The sequence below is a fragment of the Medicago sativa genome, chromosome 3 (genome assembly GCF_051527215.1).
Source record: "Medicago sativa cultivar Bolivia chromosome 3, Bolivia_mono, whole genome shotgun sequence".
Classification (NCBI taxonomy): Eukaryota; Viridiplantae; Streptophyta; class Magnoliopsida; order Fabales; family Fabaceae; genus Medicago; species Medicago sativa.
Genome location: NC_140751.1, coordinates 62,673,138 through 62,692,823, shown reverse-complemented (window position 1 = coordinate 62,692,823; position 19,686 = coordinate 62,673,138). Strand labels below are relative to the sequence as shown.

Here is a 19,686-nt window from a genome sequence, read left to right as displayed (position 1 = left end):
TCTTTAAGTGTTTAAATAAAATAGAGCAGGCAAGATAATAAGAGAGAAAGAGAAGAGAGACAACAAACAAGCAAATTATCCTGGTTCACCCTATAATTCGAGGTTAGTCCAGTCATCTTTCACTTTCAAGGGAGTTTTCATTATATTTATACAAGATTACTGATTAGACACATAAGTTTAAAATTTCCTTGTCTCATACAAGATGACTTCTATAATCAGAGTTTACAAAGATTTGTATGTGTTTACATTTTGTACTCAAAGAATGGTAAACTAAATTTAAAGTTCCAGCAACTTCTAACACTAGGAATATTCTAAGATATAAAGTTTATAAAAATTTCTAAGTGTTTGTACGCTTTTGAGTTTGACAGAGTTTTGACACTTGTAAAATATGTGAAACCAACATGGTCTTGATATCATTTTTAAGCCTTTCAAAACTATGGATCGAAACCGACATAGGGATGAGAAACAACGGAGAAGAAATGAGGTATTATAAAATATACTACTTTTTAATTTTCATTTTATTTTTAGCTTTCCTTCATATTAAAAGATGATACCATGAAATTGATTTATTTTCGTTAAATCTTTTTTCCCCGGTCAAAAGATTTTGTATTTATTTTATAGTTAAAAAATGAAAATATTTTTTTAGAGGAAAATGAAAATTTTCTCTAATTTATCAATGATCAAAAATATATATTTTAAAAATAAATAAAAATTTCTTGAAACGATTTGTTTTAAAAATTTCATTAGGATAAAAATATTTTTTTTCGAAGGAGGATAAAAATATATTTAACCATTGACTTTATCTATAACAATATACAAAGAGAATATACCCTTTTGGATTGAATTTTTTTTTTCTTTATATCTACACTTCATTTAAACTATTTTAACATTTTTATAATAGATGGACGCTTATAGAAAGAGAATAAAATATTTTTGACAATAAGATCAAAATAATATTTTTTTTATAGTGCATAATATTGTTCCTATTGTTGTTAAATGTTCCTTATATTGTCCTCATGAGCTTAGCTCAGTTGGTAAGACAATGCATAATATATGCAAGGTCTGAGGTTCAAACCCCGACCACCACAAAAAAAAATGTTATAAAGTAGTTATTAAAGTGCCGAACAATAGTGTTCCTTATATTGTTGCATAGTGTTCCTCTTTCAAAAATGTTCCTTATATTGTTGCATAGTGTTCCTCTTTCAATTAGATACAACTAAATTATTTAATTCATTGATATCATACTTTTTTTTGGAAGGAATCAATATCATAAAAGTTATAAAGTAGTTTAAATAAACGGTAAAAAAATGAAGAAAAATTCGGCCAAAAAGTGTATTTCCCATTATATGGTTATATATTTAAATTATCAATAAAAATAGGAACAATTATAACAATAGGATGAATAACCAACAACAATAGAAATAATATTAGAAACTATGAAATAAAACGTTATTTTGACTTTATATACAAAACATATACTCTCTCTGTTTTTTATTTTTTGATGTTTTAGATCTTGGCACAAGTATTAAGAAGTTATTAAAGTATATAAATATTTGTATGTTTTGGACTAGAAAGACCTTATTTATAATTAAATAAACATTTGATAAGCCAAAATTCAAAACTCGTTTAATAGTTTTATGGTGTGTTTTTCAACAAGGTTAAACTTGAGAAAAAAATATTAAATATATTAAAACATCAAGTATTTTGAAATATAGTTGAACTCCTAAAACATCAAAAAGAAAAAAAAAACGGAGGGAGTAGTATTTTTATTAAAAAAATTAAAGAGTTCAATTCTCAATGTATTAAATACACAAATATTCATAAAAATTTACAATTTAATATCCTTAATGAATACTCATAGTACTCGTTAGCAAACACAAACACGTGTCATTAAAACGCTTGTTAGCGAAACCCACAAAATTTTCTCCACTTCTCTCATTGTAAAAGTGAGAAATGTCATTAAGTGACTTAGAATGTCATCTTTAAGATGAATATGTGGTAAATCCGACTTTCGAACTTTAATCTATACATATAATGAAAATGTCTTTATTATATGCTCACCAAAACCCTTAAAACACTTTTTTTTAATGGCCTTAAATAATAACTTTTTATAAATATTCATGTATTCAGTTCATTGATAATTTAATTACTTAACTTTTTTAAAAAGTTAATTTTTAATTTAGAATCTTACGTGTTCTTGATATATTTAGATTAAATTATCAAATTAGTTGTTGTCTTTTAAGAGATTCTCAAATTAGTTCCTAACTTTATTAATATTTAAAACTAATCATTGTTTTTGCTAAAATTTCTCAGTTAAATCTATGTCTTTATGTTTTCGTCACATGACGAGAGACTAAATTGATATTTTTTTTTTTATAAAAACAAAAATTAGTCTAAAATATTAATAGAATCAAAGAGAGGGGTAACCTTGGCGCAACTGGTAAAGTTGTTGTCATGTGACTGGAAGGTCACGGGTTCAAGTCCTGGAAACAGTCTCTTGTGTAAAAACAGGGTAAGATTGCGTACAATACATCAAATGGTGAGACTCATTCCCGGACTCTGCGTATGCAGGAGCTTTAGTGCACCGGGTTGCCCCTTTTTATTAATAGAATCAAAGACTAATTTAATTTTTTTTTACAATGACATAAACCAATTTAATAATTTACTCATATTTATTAACAAAATCCATTAAAAATAATAAAAATATCTATTCACACATTTCTATGTCGGTTTTTTTTAAGGCCATTTCTATGTCAGTTACTGTCCATTTTTTAGGGATATTAAATTACTCATCTTTTTATCTACTAAACTATATAGGACAATTATTGTCCGTGCTTTTTACGATTTTGCCCTTATGGGGGGTATTTTCGTAAATTGGTAAATAACCATTTCCCTCCTATATATATGTTGTGGTATGATTTCATTCTCTTCCTCATTCCCACAACTTCCTTCTTCTCACACAGTAAACAAGAAAACGGGTTCTCTTCTTCCTCACACCGCCATCTCGCCGTTTCCGCCGTCGATCTCGCCGTTGAACACACCGATCTCCACCGTTTTCTTCTTTCTCAGTGTGCGACGTCTTCTTCGTTCTGCTTCTTCTTCCGTTTGTCTCTATCATCAATCAAAGGTTGGATTTTTAATTTTGATCTGCTTGCATGTCCCATTTTTTGGTGCGATTTTGTTCTTCTAATTGATTGAAGCATTTTTTCTTTTTAATCGATTTAGGTTTTTTGGTATGTCTTTGGTTGATTGCAGTTCTGAGATGTGTTTGATTTTGGTTTTTGCTTCGTGTTAAATTTTCGTTTTGGTCTTCATCAAAGGTAATTTCCTCTTCCCTTGAATCAATTGAAAATCATGATCAGGTTAATTTTTTGTGTTATTTGTTTAATCGCTGTTTTGTATGTTTGATTGCATGTCGAGATTTTTCTTTTTGATTCCTTGGTTTTGTGTTGTTGTTTATTGATTCTGTTTTGTATACATTAAGTATAAGTTTAAAAATTTGAGAGAAAAGAAATCCTGTGTTTGTTGTTAAAGAGAAATTTTTCTGTATTGTTGTTCTTAGAATCAAAGAGAAATAATTTGGTCATCTTGAATGGGCATCTGGACTGGTTTTTATGAGTTGAACAAATGTTCTTAAGATTTGTGTGGTTGTGTTACCAATTTATGATACGGAAAGTTTTTTCTTTGTGGGATGAACAGGTGATAAGTTTTATGTGTTTGTTGGTGAGGTTTAAAATTAGTGATTGACTGGGTTTGTTGATGATAAGTTTTCTTTGTGTACAAATGTTTGTTGGATACTTGAAATGAGTTTTCTTTGTGTAGAATTGAAAATTTGATTGATTTTTAATGAATTTGGTTGATGAATCTAAAATTTTTGGATGAGACGTAGGTTTGTGATTCTTTATCTGAAACTTTGATCAATTTTTAATGACATTGGTTGATGAATCCTAAAATTTTAGATGACAGTGAAAATTGAGATTCTTTATGAGGGTGTTGATCTTTTTATAGCAAGAATTTTTTTTTTCAGCGCAGTCTAATATGATGTTTTGTTATACACGAAAAATTGCAGATTCTTAACTGCCATGTAGTGTAATAACTATTTATAAAATGAGCATTATTTGGTTGAAGAAATGCATGCTTGTGCATTGTGATGCTATATGTTTTGTTGTATGTAGATCTTTCCCTAATACCTAAAGACAACCTTTGGCTCATTTTCTTAGGGCAATTGCTAAAGTTCCTGATGCTCAGATCATAACTGAACACCCTCCTATTAGGTTAGCTTATCTATTTTGTTTTGATTTGTTGATGTTTTGTCTGCATTGTTGTGAATCTGTTTGATTTATTAAAGAAATGTTTAAATTCCCACCCCTTTTTTACACCTCATTGTATACTCCAAACGATAGGACTCGGATTCATAAACTGATTATGCAAGATGCTATATCTGATGCTGCTGTTATTACAACAGGTAAGCTATTATTGAAGCAAATTGTGAAACCTTTGGTTCATTTCATCAATTCATAACCTTGAGCTGAATGGAAGTTTCTGATATTTAGCATACAGAAGAGGAGCTACAATTGGATATAAGGTATGCTCAGAAATTAAACCACCATTGCTAAAATTTACATATACACTTCATGCTATTAAATCAACACCAATTTCATTTTTTGTAGTTAGGAATGGAACTCATCTTATCTTCACTTTTGTACCGACTTTAGAAAATTTGCCAGTTGCAGCATACCAGGTGCTTCTCTTATCCATTCTAGCTCTAGGCAAAATATTTCTGCTGAAAAGTTGATCATATATTCAATTGATACTGCATTAAGCTATATACTCATAATAGAAGTCTGTCGATAATAGGCAAAGGTAACCCTTGTATTTAGAGTTGGGGCAAAAGTTTTATGGTTGCTTCAAACAGTTATTGATTGGGAATTTGTTTGTGTAGTGATCATATATTCGTGGTCCTCTGTAATTCTTCCAGTTTGGGAATCTGAACTGCATATGCTGTTTATTAGATTTTAACTGCCAAAACAAATTAACAAAGATTTTAAGTGCAAAGTTGCTCAATTTGAAGAAGCTTGGTTGATATTCTAATTTTACAGCATCTTTGAAACACTTTTATTGTAATAAATAAATTTTGGTAGTCTTTGTTGTAGAAAGATTAGTCAACTTTTTTCTTCATCTTCCCTTACCCATTTGCAAGGTCTGGAGCTTCGTTTAGAATGTGGAAAACACATGATAAGAAGACAAGAAGTTTAAAGTTGTCCATTAGAGAAAACCTTGGCTTACTTTTATGTGAATGATAAGATATATGTCTGAGCAGTTTGAAAACAAGTTTGCTTTGCTATATTACTTTAACCCCCTTTATTCATATAATCCTTCTTAATTCATGGAACAGGTTTCTGGTAAATATTCCATGATAAAAGCTGGCGGTGCTCTGAAAATGATCGACGAAGAAAAGGTCATGATGGAGTCATTGTTGTGTCTCCGACGGGCTGGTGCTGACATTATCCTTACATATAATTTGGAGGCAATGGAAAAGTTGCTTACATTGACACTGAAGAAACTTTGTATGCTTTTTACTCTTCGCTTTTAAAAACTATGATGAACTTCTAATTGATAACTTATGATTGTTTTTTCAATTGATATTCACTTACCAATTTTTTTTGGTTTATTTGTAATGTAGTCGACCTGACCGAATTGTCGCCATAGCTGAGAGGTTTGGAATGGATCCAGGGGCAGTACTGGACAATGTAAGTTTCCTTTGTTTCATTTATGTATCATAACCTGATTGTGAATATTTTGGTGCTGACTGGTTACCAGTTTCTGTTTGTTAATGCACTAGATTATCTATGCTCGTGCCTACACTTATGAACATCAGTATAACCTTCTCCTTGGTTTGGCTGCTAAAATGGCTGAAGAACCATTCAGACTTCTGGTGAGTTTAGAATAGCAATGTTCCGTAATTTGAACATTTTGGCTCTCTTAAAAGTGAGTTCAAACACACTTGGATTTTACCTGTCGTGTGTTGTAAGATGTGTGTGATTTTGAAATTATATGTTTTCATGCTCTCTCTATTATGATCATAATCTAGAATCGTTTTATATTGTAATAACAAAAAAAATAATTTTTTTCCTTTACATTTTTCTACACTTATGATGTTTATGTCTTTGAAAAGTGATTTGATTCCTGAGTTTTGTGCAGGTGATCTTCACTGGAAAGTTGTATCTGTATATATAAACAAAATGAATCAGGTGTGTTCTTTTTAATCTATTCCATAATAATATTGTGCTTTTATGCACCTTTAGTACTCAATAATCAGTCACTTAATTATTTGGGCATCAATTAGCGTTAACCACAAGTCTAAATTTGATCATGAAAAAGTTATGAAGTGGGGGCACCTTTAGTATGATAAAGTGAATGCATCAACTTTACTATCTTACAATATTTATATTTACCTTTCAAAATTCTTTATGTGAAGGTTACTCTAAAAATGAAGATGAAGATTATGATGAACTAGACACACTAGATTAATTGGGTCTATATGCTTCTGTGTTATAAAGATTATGAAGTTTGCTAATTTGCCTCTGACTGCAGCCTGTTTTGGAATTATTTAGAAAACATTGCATGTGACATTGGAGAATTTGACCTTCAATTAGAGCCATGAAAGTTATTGATGGAAAAGGATATCTTCAGATTGTCTCAAAAGAGAATACTGCAGTCGAGAAAATTTAAAACGAGTATTTGCAGTATCCAGATAACATCAATATGTTTCTACCTTTGAAACAGAACAATTTGTGAAGTTAGAGAAGCAAGTATTATATTGTATTTGTGTTGAATGTAAAGTTTATATGGCAAATTTACTTCAAAATTATTGAATTTATGCACTTCAATTAACACAGAACAATTTTATTTTTATTTTGTATGCAGTTTTGGACCTACTGAAACAATTGAGTCTTTCTTGGTGGTAATTTGAAAGGATAAAGAGTTTTACAAGGTGACTCTCTTGGTGGTTGCTTCAGCCACATGAAACGGTAGAGTTTTTATTGGTGGTTGCTTGAAAGGAGAAAGAGTTTTACAAGGTGACCTTATATTAGCAAGACATTCTAAAGAATGCAAGAATTTTACAAACCATGAAAATCTGGTGTCAGGGAACGTTCACATGAAATAGAATGAAAATTGTATACATGCCCTATTATGGCCTCTGCAACATTTAACTTTCATTTCATCGATAACATTTAACTTGCATGTAAGGGTTTCTCTACCCACTGTTTCATTAGCTTCGATTATGTAATTGCTTGATTTTGTAGTTTAAACTATGAGCTTTAAACTATGGACTTTGTCTTAGTGAACAAGTTAAAAAATAAAATAGTATCCTAAAATAATTTATTTTTGTAATTGCATGATCTTTATGAAGATTTGCTTATTGACATAGGTTATTAGTATCACAAGTATGTAGGCATGTAAGATCTGAGGGTATAAACAAAAATTTTTTCCTGATTGAAGAATTAGAAAATTTGCAGGTCCCCAATTGATCTCAGTAACCTACATGAGAAATATATATCACCATTAGAGCACAGAGACTAGGGAAGTGGGTCAAAGCTACCCTAGCTCCTATATATTTCATAAGTTATATGTATATGCTCTAATGGTGATAGAGAAAAAGTTCAGCAACATAACATTGCATAAATTTGACATGGAACCCTCCTCACACACCGACCTCTTCCCTCACTATGCATCTGTTGCCATGGAATCTGTCTTACCTATCCCTCTCCCAGCCTCAACTCTTTACGTTGTTTTGAAATCCAAAGTTGTTAATGTGTGGTGTGAGAGGGAGAAGTAACAACAATTTGACCCAAGGATGTCAATGCTCTTGGGTTTTATGTATATTGTGTTCAGAAAGAACCTTGGCAGTTGTAAAAAGAACCAAATTCAACTTTGTTTTTATAAACATCAGGAGGAGCTCATGAACTACGCATTATTTTAGCCGATGATGTTAGAGACACTACTTTGGATTGAAAACACTGTTGCGTGGTGTTGTTGAATTTGAGTGCATGAATCAAAGAGAGTATGATATGTGGACTCAGGGTGTCTAGCCTGCTTTCCATTGCAGTTGAGAAGAACAACATAAATAAATTTTGATCTCCTGTTTTGAGGGGGGTATAATTTAGACAATGGGGGACATACAAGGATCTATGGTGTCTTTAGCACTATAGATCTTTTTGATATATGTTGGGTTTTTTTTATCAATAATAAAGGAGGGTGTAAGCTAAAAACTAAAGGCAAAAGTTATGCCAGTTGGGGTTACTTTAATCTTGGGAAATATGCATTGGTTTTTAGAAAATAGCAAACCATTCAGACTTCGTTCTCAAATTTACGAAGAATAGCAATGTTCTGTAATTTGAACATCTCTCCTTTAGAGGAAATTTTTTAAAAAATACGTAATTCAAGCATGTAATATCTATGTTCGCAATCAGTTTACTTTTAAGCGTTAACAAATGTGATTGCCAACAAAATTATCCGAAGAAAAAAAAAAGCAATCAACCCCGTGCGAAGCACGGGTTGACAACTAGTTTTATATATAAATAATAAATCAAAAGGTCAAAACCGTCTTTCAAAATAGTCAAATCCACTCTCAAACATGGTGCCCCACTACACCAAAACCACTGTCCCTTATCAAAATCAGGAAGCGGAAAAGGGCAATATCGTCATTACAAAAGTCAAATCACATTTTATATGCATATAAATGTTTTGATCATAGCTTAGTGTGAATTTCATAACTTGCATGCACACACAAATTTCAGTGAAAATATTTTTGGGATATGGGAAAGAGTTTGTTTCAAGAATCTCTGAAAGCTCTAGAAGCTGATATTCAGTATGCTAATACACTGTATGTGTTTCTCTCTTCAAATTCACTTTTTTTAGGGTTTTTGCTTTAATCAGAATTTAGCTTCAGAAGCTTATGAATTATGATTATTTTTTTTATGCTTCCCAGATTAAAAATTTAATCTTTTTTTGTGAAGAATTTTTGGGTATGTTGTGATTTTGAAGTTTAAAACATGATTCATATTAAAAATTGAATATTTTTATGCCACTTTTGTGTTGAAGTCTATGCAGCGCCGATAGACATGTTTGTGTCTGAGACCGACACATGTGATTATGTTCAATTAATTCATTTTTTTTTCTTCAAATTTTTACCGATGTCTCGAGTTTGTGTGTCTCTGTTTGTGCTTTGTAGATTGAAGGTGTGTGTTGTGTTTTACGCCTTTTTTAATCAATGTTGATGAGTTTTTCATGTTTCATTGCATGATCAATTTTGTGATTTTTCTTGAAGTTTAGTGAGAATTTGAGGCTGGAAATTTGTTCAAATGAAGCTGTTTGATAAACTGGGCCAAAGAATTTGTATGATACTTGGGAATTAAGATACTATACTTTTCAATATTTAACACTTTTTCAGACAATTTGCATGTTTGTTGTATTGGTGGGATCTTCTGTTAAAATTCTTTTAGCAGAGTTAAGCACTTTTTTCATGTAAAATTTTATTCAATTAAACATTTTAGTGTTTTTTTTTTTGGTTGAAAGTACAATGTCTGATTGTGAAATGACATGCAATTTTGTCCTTGATGTGTTTGAGTTAGTTATAAATCCAAATTTTGAGATGTTTTTCACTGTTTTTCAGGGCATTAGGCCATCCAAGGGATAAAGAAGGAGGATGCTTTCAAATGAGGCTATCATATAGTCCAGTGGCCCCACTTTTTCTCTCTCTTGTTCAATGGACTGATTACCGACTTGCTGGTGCTCTTGGTTTGCTCAGAATTCTAATCTATGTGGTATATTTCCTAAACAATATACATACTTAAGTGTATATTGTTATCGAATAGCGTAAAAAAAATTGTTTTCAGAATTTGTACTTTCAGTGTTATCGAATAGCAGCTATAGCGACACTATAGTGCTATAGTGTAGCGCAATTTGAACAAATTGCTTTTGTTGTTGTGCAGGGCCGGCCTAAGGGTAAGGCCACTAAAACCCTTACTTTTATAAATTATTGGGCCGGCCCTGTTGTGCGGTGCGCTATTTAGTACAAAGTGTTTGTCAAATAGTAGCTGCAGCGGTGCTATGGCACTACAGTGTAGCGGAATTTGAACAAATGACTATATTTTAACGAGTGGCAATGCCAGTTCTTCCATAATTTCCGTTTTGTGTACTTGCATTGTCATTATCTGTTTTTTGATAAATTCTAAATATTTTAATCAACATTTATGCAGACATATGGAAATGGGAAGACTACTATTTCAATATATGAAAGGAAAGCAAGCATTAGACAATTTTATTGTAAGTTTAAGGTTGTTAATATGAATGTATAGTTATCTAGCTTTGTTTTGCCTATTGCTCATTCAGGGTGTTTATGGAATCCATTTTATGTTCTTGATGATAATAATCAACGCATACTTAACGTGTTTTTTCTGTTCTGTTTTTCAGCGATTATATTTCCTGCTCTATTGCAACTTCAGAAAGGTGTCACAGATTTGGAAGAAAGGAAACAGAAAGAAGTAAATGCTAATAGATATCAAAAGAAGACTGATTTCAAAGATAGAAGAGAATCTAAAATTGACATTGAAAGAGAACAGGAATGTGGAGTTTGCTTGGAGGTGAAAGCAAAGGTTGTGCTACCTAATTGTTGCCACCAAATGTGTTTCAAGTGTTACAGAGAATGGTACATACAATTCTTCAATTGCTTAATTTCACTTTCCCATCCTTAGATTGTTTCCAGTTATATACACTTGATCATATTTTTAACATAAAACTAAGTTTAATTTTTGGTTCATAAAACCAAGTTTTATATTTGACATTTTGTCAATCCTTTTGGTAACTAGAGTTGTAATGTTGCCATTTTGCTTTTAACATTCTGCTTTTAGACATTTATGTGAATATTTCTCTTCTAATTTTTCAATCAACTTTTTTAAAAGTAGGATCCTTTCCTCTATAGATCTTATTGATCACTTAGATGATATCAATGGATGAGTTTTTGCCACATTACATCTTTGATATCAATGAAAGGAACCTGAATTTCCTGTCTCACATTTTTAGTCAAAAAAGTTGAGATTGAGGCCTCATGAATTCAAAGATTGTTATCCGGTTGCTTTTACTTTATAAAAAGCTAAGCCATTGATTTTATATTTTTTCAACAATGTCATCCTCTTTACACTTTAGAGATTGGTTTGAGAAAAGTTAATTTCATATTTTCATTTTCTATCTACATTTCCTATTGTTATCTTGTTTCCAATTTGTTGAAGAAAATAGAAATAATTGATTTTAACCACACACATATCCGTCATGTCATGTCATGTCGGATGGATGCTGACACATCATCAGCAGCCAAATACGCTTTCAATATGAAGTGTTGGTGTTGTATGATTTTTCGTACATATCTTCGAAAACACTGAAAATAATGCAACAATTTTGTAATTACAAGGTGACAACTTGCACCCCACCTAACCAATACTTGTTTACTTGCATTAGTTGATACCTTGATATATTGTATCTTATACCAATTAGTTACTAGTTTATTCTCTATTCATTGTTTTAGACATGACAAAGCTGTTTTTTGATTCAGGTGTCTTAGGTCTCAATCTTGCCCCTTTTGCCGGGATAGCCTGAAGAGAGTAAACTCTGGTGACCTTTGGATTTACACAGACACAAGTGACATTGTTGATGTTGGGACAATTTCCAAAGAGAATTGTAAGATTCTGTTTCTTTACATAGAAAAGTTGCCTCTTATCATTCCAGACCCAAGACATGTGTCCTATGATCCATTTTTTAGGTAAAGGTTGTTATATTGCCCTTTCATTGTACTTGTAAATCCATTTTGGACAATAATTTAACTGTAAATATTCTAGTATACTTGTCTTCTTTACATTCAGCTTCAAGTTGGTATAATTTATTTCTAATTCTAACATAGAATTTAATAAGAGAAATGTTATTTGAACAACTCTTTTTTGAGACAACTTCTTGGACAACTAAAATTTACAAAGAAATTTAGGTAGTGTCACGAAAACCAAAGCAATAAAAAGAGAAAGTAAAAAGAGAATGTGAGTTTGAGAGAGAAAATTGTCACAAAAGTTGTCAAAAATAGGTTGTTCAAATATCATTTCTCAATTTAAAAATATCTTTGTTATCCCCAACCATAGGGGTATTTTTGGTTATTCTCTTATTATTCTAACATATTATAATAATTATAATTATAATAATGTTCTAAGGATTGAGATGAAGAATTAAAAAAGAATAGTAGCCTTATCCTTTAACTATGCCAATTGTGAGTCGACATGAGTAATAATTTGATTAATTTATCTATTATTATCCACTATGTGTACAAAATGACAATGATGAGAAAAGGACAATATCACATTTATCTAATGTGTAGGCTCCACCCATTTGATAAGATTCCTTCTTTTCATGATATTTTGGTGCATATTGAAGATAGCTTAAGCAATAGGTAAAATGTCCCTATCTTGATCCCATTTTGACTTTGATGCCCTTTTTTTTTTTCCTTCATGCGTGCCTTGTGATTAGTTTAGATATTCTTCATTTTTTAGAGCTTTATTACTATATTTTTAGATGTATACCATCATTACTACAAATGTGAGTTTTTGTGCACCTTAAGTTATGCTAATAGATGGGGACATCTAGGATTGAAAATTGTTATTCACCCTCAGATACACTTGCTTGGACACAAGCCTAAGCCTAAATAAAAAAAGGGTCTTGTTAATGAGTGCCTCTGAGACACTCTTTAATCATGCTAAATTAGGTAATTATTCTTTTAAAAGGGTAACCTGGTGCACTGAAGCTCCCGCATACGCAGGGTCTGGGAATGGGTCTCATCATTTGGTGTATTGTACGCAGTCTTACCCTGTTTTTACATAAGAGGCTGTTTCTAGCATTTGAACCCGTGACCTTACAGTCACATGACAACAACTTTATCAGTTGCGCCAAGGTTACCTCTCAAGTAATTATTCTTTTAAAATGTCAAAAATTTTAATTTCCAATGCACTGATTACACAAATTTTCATAAAAAGTTACAATTTAAAGTCCTTAACCAGTGCCTCGGGGGCACTGGTTAACATTTTTCAATAAAAAATATTTGAGCACACATAAAACTACACAAATTTAAAAGAGAATGAAGTTAAATAATATCAATTGATGTGATTAAATTATTTTTCTTTGCCCAAATAATATTGATTTGGGGTTGTGTCCATGAAAGAATTTCTTCTTCGATCCTTTTAAAATTGCTCATTCCCTTGACCCAGCAGGAGTTGACTCACGTTCGGCATTTTTCAACGGTAGTTAACTCACGCTGACGTTTTTTAGATTGGCTCAAACATTTTTTAAGTCGGGTCAACCAATCTTAAAAAGTGTCAGCGTGAGTTAACTACCGTTGAAAAATGCCGAATTCAAAATATCCATATTCTTTGCACTCAGTGTGTTTAAATTTTGCTGTCAAACACCTTGAAACCAAAACCCAAATTATAGTAATAGATATCAATATGTTCTTTTACAAATAAAGAGAGTTGAACCAAATAATTTAAATGCTACACAAAGTCTAGTTACTTCTACACATTACAAAATTACAAAATATTAACATGTTCATATGTTCTTATTATAAACCAAACTATGATTGGTCATCCTGCATACGAAGATAATCTCCATAAGATCTAGGATGATTTTCCTCTTGAGGAGCATAAGCATACCCACCATGGCATGATATATCAAGGCCAGCAAGTTCATCATCCACAGGAATTCTTAATAACCTAAGCTTGTGCAAGCCATAGAACATAGGGCCCATTGTTATACTAACAAATACAAAGATGACCAAAATTTCAATTACTTGAGCTCCAATCAATCCCCATCCACCTCCAAGTAGAAGACCATAGGGTCTTTTCACTGCCACCCCTGCATTATAGGTTTGAATCACAAACTGTTCTTTGGCAAACAATCCTGTAAATAACAAGCCCCAAAGACCACAGCCGCCATGCAATTGGGCTGCCTCTAATGGGTCATCATAGTTCAATTTTAGTGCTAAGATATTGAGACCGATTAACACCCAAGCTGCGACGAATCCGCATAGAATTGCAGCCCATGGCTCAACAACTGAGCACCCAGAGGTGATGGCGACAAACCCACCAAGCAAACCATTGCACACGTCTGTTGCATTCCAATGGCCTATCAATAATCGACGGCCGAACAAGGTGACGATTCCAGCTGTCGAGCCTGCCAGCGTGGTTGTCACAGCGGTTCGGCCTATTGAAGTCCAATTACCTTCATCGACTGTGCCAGGGTAGGACACGAGAATCCGGTCAAATGAACCAGGGTTAAACCCAAACCAACCGAACCATAACAAGAACGTCCCAAGCACCACAAGTGTTGCATTGTGGCCGCGAAAAGGTATGGGCTTTCCATAAGCATCAAAGCGTCCGACTCGCGGGCCTTCTATGACCGATCCCCAGAGTCCAGCGATTGCCCCAACCAAATGCACCACTCCACTTCCAGCAAAGTCAATGGCACCTGAGCCCAAAAACAAGTCACTTGAATTGGGACTAAGCCAACCACTAGATGACCAAACCCAATGAGCCACAATTGGGTACACAAAGCCAGTAAGGAAAAATGAAAAAACAAGATAAGCACTAAACTGTGTCCTCTCAGCTATAGACCCACTAGTGATGCCAGCTACAGCTATAGCAAATGCCCATTGGTAAAGGAAGAATCCATAGTCATAATTTTCATTTGGAATGTTAGCTAAAGCAAACAAATTGGTACCAATGAAAGGGTTGGAATTGCCATATGCAAATGCAAAACCAAAAAGGTAGAAGGAAATGCTACCTACCACTGCATCAACTACATTGGTGAGCATTATGTTCATGGCATTTTTGGCACGGACAGATCCTGCACATATCATGGCAAAGCCTAGTTGCATTACAAAGACTAAGTAGGCAGAGAAGAGAAGATAGATTGTGTTGATAGAATATGTAACACTTTGTTCCCATGTAACCTCCATGAGAGTGTGTTGAGTGATAAATAGGAATAAGATTAAAGAGGAATGAAAGGAATAGAGAACATTTATATCAATGTACATATGACATGATGATATATGGGAATTTGGGAATATAGGCTTTGATAATGTGTTTGTGTGACGGTGGTAACTTTGAATGGTAGCTAGCTAGCTACATAGCAAGTAGTTGTAGTTGCACAAGTTGGTTAATGTTGAGACGTTGTGCATTCTACTTCAACCATTTTAAGTGATTGGTAGCAAGATAGGATTATCAAAATTGAGAAATATATCCAAATATCACTTCTATGAATTAGGTATTATGCAACGGTTTGTGCAATCTGTCCCTCTTTTATTTGCGACGACGTTTTCCTGATAGGTTATGTAACGGTCACGGCATAAAGTTTATTGAAGTAGTTATGGTTAAAATAACCAAAAAAAAAAAATCAATGATCTGGTGATTATGACTAACCAACAATGTGGAAAACATTTACGATGGCAGAGTGACAGTGTATATAAATTAAATTCTTATTCCCTCAAAAAAAAAATTAAATTCTTACGATATATTATCATTTGTTAATGATATGAGAAAGAAAAATTATCGCATCAAAAAAAGAAAATGAGGTATACATAATTAGAAGTATGATAGATAAAAGAAAATAAATACTCCAATGAAATTCTAAAACAACATATAAAATAGGACAATTTTTTTTACTAGAAAGACTTGTATTGGGATGTGAGGGGGAGTCTATAACATCCTTATGAAAAAGTTGTAAGTTTTCTATTTGTGATCAACTTCAAAATTATCGCCTTGTGTATGTTGTGTTGGTACTAGAGATAAGAGAAGCAGAGGTGGTAGGCTTTGAAAGTGCTCAAATGGCTTCAAAGCTTAGGTATAGATTAAGTGGATAGTCTTATAGAGTTGGACTGCCTTCAGGTGATCCAAGGTTTAAGCACTAAAAATGTTCGTAACACTGAGTTTCGGGGATTGTGAATAAATCTAGAGCGGTGCTAGATAAGTAGATATGAAGTGTAATTTTGGGGTAATTTTTATTAGGAGACAAGCGAATCATAAATTAGCAAGGGTTTCTCGTTTTTATGCTAATCACCAAACTTTGGTTATCCACCTAGTACCGAGACTATCATTATGAATGAAATGTATTATGTTTGTTTTCGTAAGAAAAGTTTAGTACTCCCTCCAGTCCTTATTATAAGAAACAATTGACTTTTTAGGTTCATTGAATAATTAATGTATCTCGTTATAAATATAGACTAGATACATCACTTACACAATGAACCTAAAAAGTCAATTATTTTTTATAATAAGGACCGGAGGGAGTACTTTGGATTTCAAAGGCTCATTAGGGTTAGGGGAGGTCTAAAGGCTAAACGAATGATGATAAAAGTATCTATCAATAAGGTCTTCACATCGACAACGAAAATTGAATCCCACATTTGTGAACAATCACTAAACTTATCGAACTAAACTTGTTATCAAAATGATATCTTCTCTACAAGACAAACAAGTTAGTGTTGTGGCATGCATTAATTAGTATTTGTTTTTTTACACACAACATTAGATTTTTTTAGGAAGCATTCATTAACTGCCAATTACAGTACATTTTTTAAGAAGACAATCAAAGTATTTAGTTCTATTCAAAAGTACAAAATGACAAAACAATAGTCATTTAATTAGTACAAAATAGTTCGTGTAGAAAGTGATAGTATTGAGATTTACTTTATTAGTTGCCTAAATAAATTGCCACTAAACTACAAGTAGTTCTTGCTAGAGTGCAAGAAAGAAAATTTCCAAAGATGTGTAAACAAAGAAAAAACGAAGAAATTACCACAGACGAAAGTTAATAGCATATATAGCAAAGAAATCAAGAAGTACAAACAGGAACAATATGCCTCTATTTTGTGTCTTTCTCTCTCTTGATATTCTCTCTTAATCTTATCTCTCTCTCTTGATCTTCTCTCTAAAATTTAGAGAGAGAAAGACACAAAATAGAGAATGAGGGAGAATGAGAGGATCCAAATCCGGAAGGAAGAGGTAATTGAGTTTTTTTAGAAAATTTAGAATCTTAGGTAATTCAAATGATTCAATTAAATTACATTCTTTTTATAAATGTCTTTATTTGAATAGAGTAATAAAATAAACATTTTTAACAATTTTGGGTTATTTTGTAAATTATGTTTTTTTTTGGTCAAGTTGAAATTGAAAAAATAGGGGGCAATTTACAATTTTTGGAAATTTAAAGGGGTCAACTTTAAATATATGGGACCAACTTGCAAAATTTAAAAAATTACAAAAAGAAAGAAATTTGAGCTTTGGGTAATTTGGAAAATTTACAAAATTTAAACGTGAAATATAGAAGCTCCGATTTGAAGTTTTGGGCAAAACGCACGTTGTGTGAGGTACTCCACCGTAAAAACAAACACGCTATTAGACAAAATACTCTATAAATTTTCAATATTTAAAAAAATTCTTCAAATTATTATCCAAACAATGGAATCTACCCAAAAGGATTTAAATTCTCTCAAGGTCATGTATATTGCCACTAAACTAAAAGTAGTTTTGTTGGAGTGGAAGAAAGAAAATTTCCAAACAAAATGCGTAAACTAAGAGAAAAGGAGGAAATTACTACACACAATTTAGCATAAATAGCAAAGAAACCAAGAAATACAATAGGAACCATATACCAACATTGTTGAGAAATCATTTAAGCAAAAAGGAAGAAGAAAAGCTTTTAAATTTCATGGTTCCAAAACTTGTTTATTAATAAAACAAGCTCCAACTCCTATGACACTTGAGAAAAAACCTCTTCTTGATCTTCCTACAGCTGTTACCTAATTTAACCTTCAGCTTGAATATTTTGATTCTCAAGTATGATGGTTTTCTTCTAGAATCAGCTTTCTCTAATGTTTTGTATATTAAGAATTGTGCTTGTCTGTGTTTTCTTTCTTCCGAGTCTTCCTTGTCCATCGTTGAGTAACCATGTTGTGGCCTCCTTGAGAGAGCCATTTTCATGATCATTGTGAGACTTGTAAATTTGTAATAGATGAATGATATTGTAGAAGCTACACAAGCTATTTATAAGCCATGTATAAGACTTAGGTTAATATGGTATTTGTTTCATTTTAATTGTCGTATTGTAGAAAAATGTTAATAGTTATTATTTGTTTTTAAAGTTCAATACAATATTAATTATTATTTTATCGATAACACCATTAACTACTTATTAAAAAGAGATAAATAAGTGGAATGCGATAATAAGTCATTGAAGGCATTATTAGAAAATACAAATAATTTCATAAACAAAATTAATTGTCTCTCTATGTAAATAACCTTAAAAATACAACTAAAACGATATTGTGTCCGTTGTAAAATAACTATCGTCTTAGGTTTTTTCACATATATTAAAAAAAAGTTATAAATAAATTAAAGAATGTTGTAATTTTATAGAATTATCCTTAATAAATTTTAATTACTAGTTACTATCATAGATGTATAGTGGAGTATAATTAACAACAAAAAAAAGTAAACAATATTAATATTAGGTCAAATGCATCTAAAGGTCCTTTAAGTTTTTCGTTTTTCCCAAAGTGGTCCTTTAAGTTTCAAAAGTCTCAAACAAGTCCTTTTAGTTTTTGAATCGTTTCAAACAAGTCCTATTGTAGATAGCATAGTTGGTAATCGCTTCCTTGAACTCATCTTTGGTACCAAATCTGGCTCCTAACACCCACTTAAAATTAGTCATCTTTTTAGGTATGGCAAATGGTGGATAATGCTCTATGTTGCTATCATCTGAATCATCACCATCATCCTCTAAAATGACTTGTTTGAAACGATTCAAAAACTAAAAGGACTTGTTTGGGACTTTTGAAACTTAAATAACTTGTTTGAGACTTTTGAAACTTAAAAGATCACTTTGGGAAAAACGAAAAACTTAAAACATTATTCAAATCAACATTAATTAAAAGTAATGTAAACAAAACAACATCTATTTTAGATCATTTTATATATGCTAAAATTACATCTATTTTAAAATGAACCTAGTAGTTTGTAAATTGGAAGGAAGAGTCGATGTGGTTGGTTAGAGTGTGGACACTAGTAGGCCATATAGAGTGATGATATGATGCATCCAATGTGGATTACTGTTTTGGTGTAGACTTTAGTGTGTCCCTCATTTTTTCACACCGTTGAAATTACATAAAATAGAAAACGATGTTTTTGGTTCTAATAAAACCATACACCGAACAATTTGGTTCTCTATGACAGAAAAGTTGGTCCAATTTTACACACAGTCAATGTTGATTTGAATCATCCCTTTGATGGTTGACCGTATAATGCCACATGGTTTGATCTTAATATCCACCAAACTTAAAAATCAATTTGTTAGTCAAGTTAAATCATTTTCATGATGGCATGTTTCTTTCTTTTTTGAGAGGATGGTGATAAGTTTCTTCTTGTTGGGTCCTATTTTCGCAATCCAAATTAAATTAAGAAAAAAAAAGTTTAAAGGATATGCACTACTTTTGTAAATGTATTTTGCATTTTTTTCTCACAACTCTTTAATTTACAACATCGTATTTATTTGTTACGTTGGCAGACTTTTATTGGATGTTAGTGTAAAACAACTTTAAAC

General features: G+C 31.9%; 4 protein-coding genes across 53 annotated transcripts; 2 read left to right on the top strand and 2 right to left on the bottom strand.

Moving 5' to 3' along the window:
* The first annotated feature begins 2,934 nt into the window (after window positions 1–2,934).
* LOC146938993 (putative delta-aminolevulinic acid dehydratase 2, chloroplastic) lies at window positions 2,935–7,395 on the top strand. Of its 50 annotated transcripts, XR_015031492.1 has the most exons (12): window positions 2,935–3,127; window positions 3,256–3,320; window positions 4,221–4,274; window positions 4,404–4,465; window positions 4,554–4,585; window positions 4,671–4,741; window positions 5,396–5,567; window positions 5,684–5,750; window positions 5,821–5,935; window positions 6,202–6,251; window positions 6,479–6,812; window positions 6,928–7,395. XR_015031492.1 is itself a non-coding variant. In XM_085752828.1 (10 exons), exons 4-7 carry the CDS (start codon window positions 4,426–4,428, stop codon window positions 5,707–5,709), a joined length of 270 nt encoding a protein of 89 aa, XP_085608954.1. In that variant the 5' UTR covers window positions 2,935–3,127; window positions 3,256–3,320; window positions 4,221–4,274; window positions 4,404–4,425; the 3' UTR covers window positions 5,710–5,750; window positions 5,843–5,935; window positions 6,202–6,251; window positions 6,479–6,869. The 50 variants fall into 50 exon arrangements, 9 of the variants coding, with proteins under 9 accessions (XP_085608954.1, XP_085608953.1, XP_085608955.1 ...); XR_015031511.1 differs by lacking the exon at window positions 3,256–3,320 and having other exon boundaries at window positions 5,843–5,935; window positions 6,615–6,812; XR_015031510.1 differs by lacking the exon at window positions 3,256–3,320 and having other exon boundaries at window positions 5,843–5,935; window positions 6,595–6,812.
* Window positions 7,396–8,773: 1,378 nt separating this feature from the next.
* Window positions 8,774–11,896, top strand: LOC146938992 (RING/U-box superfamily protein). The gene is made up of 5 exons (XM_085752819.1): window positions 8,774–8,887; window positions 9,677–9,827; window positions 10,263–10,329; window positions 10,477–10,711; window positions 11,612–11,896. The coding sequence occupies exons 1-5, from the start codon at window positions 8,820–8,822 to the stop codon at window positions 11,820–11,822; spliced, it is 732 nt and encodes a 243-aa protein (XP_085608945.1). The 5' UTR covers window positions 8,774–8,819; the 3' UTR covers window positions 11,823–11,896.
* Window positions 11,897–13,500: 1,604 nt separating this feature from the next.
* Window positions 13,501–17,692, bottom strand: LOC146938991 (ammonium transporter 1 member 3-like). Its single transcript, XM_085752818.1, has one exon. It carries the CDS (start codon window positions 15,122–15,124, stop codon window positions 13,664–13,666), a length of 1,461 nt encoding a protein of 486 aa, XP_085608944.1. The 5' UTR covers window positions 15,125–17,692; the 3' UTR covers window positions 13,501–13,663.
* Window positions 17,693–17,721: 29 nt separating this feature from the next.
* LOC146938990 (uncharacterized) lies at window positions 17,722–18,074 on the bottom strand. Its single transcript, XM_085752820.1, has one exon. It carries the CDS (start codon window positions 18,072–18,074, stop codon window positions 17,817–17,819), a length of 258 nt encoding a protein of 85 aa, XP_085608946.1. The 3' UTR covers window positions 17,722–17,816.
* Window positions 18,075–19,686: the final 1,612 nt, after the last annotated feature.

Coding starts and splice junctions, on each gene's coding strand:
- LOC146938993 (XM_085752826.1), top strand. CDS start 4,351: ATGTTTAAATTCCCACCCCTTTTTTACACCTCATTGTATACTCCAAAC. Junction 4,586..5,395: donor GAGCTACAATTGGATATAAG/GTATGCTCAGAA, acceptor TTCATGGAACAG/GTTTCTGGTAAATATTCCAT. Junction 5,568..5,683: donor ATTGACACTGAAGAAACTTT/GTATGCTTTTTA, acceptor TTTGTAATGTAG/TCGACCTGACCGAATTGTCG.
- LOC146938992 (XM_085752819.1), top strand. CDS start 8,820: ATGGGAAAGAGTTTGTTTCAAGAATCTCTGAAAGCTCTAGAAGCTGAT. Junction 9,828..10,262: donor TCAGAATTCTAATCTATGTG/GTATATTTCCTA, acceptor ACATTTATGCAG/ACATATGGAAATGGGAAGAC. Junction 10,330..10,476: donor AAGCATTAGACAATTTTATT/GTAAGTTTAAGG, acceptor TCTGTTTTTCAG/CGATTATATTTCCTGCTCTA.
- LOC146938991 (XM_085752818.1), bottom strand. CDS start 15,124: ATGTACATTGATATAAATGTTCTCTATTCCTTTCATTCCTCTTTAATC.
- LOC146938990 (XM_085752820.1), bottom strand. CDS start 18,074: ATGATCATGAAAATGGCTCTCTCAAGGAGGCCACAACATGGTTACTCA.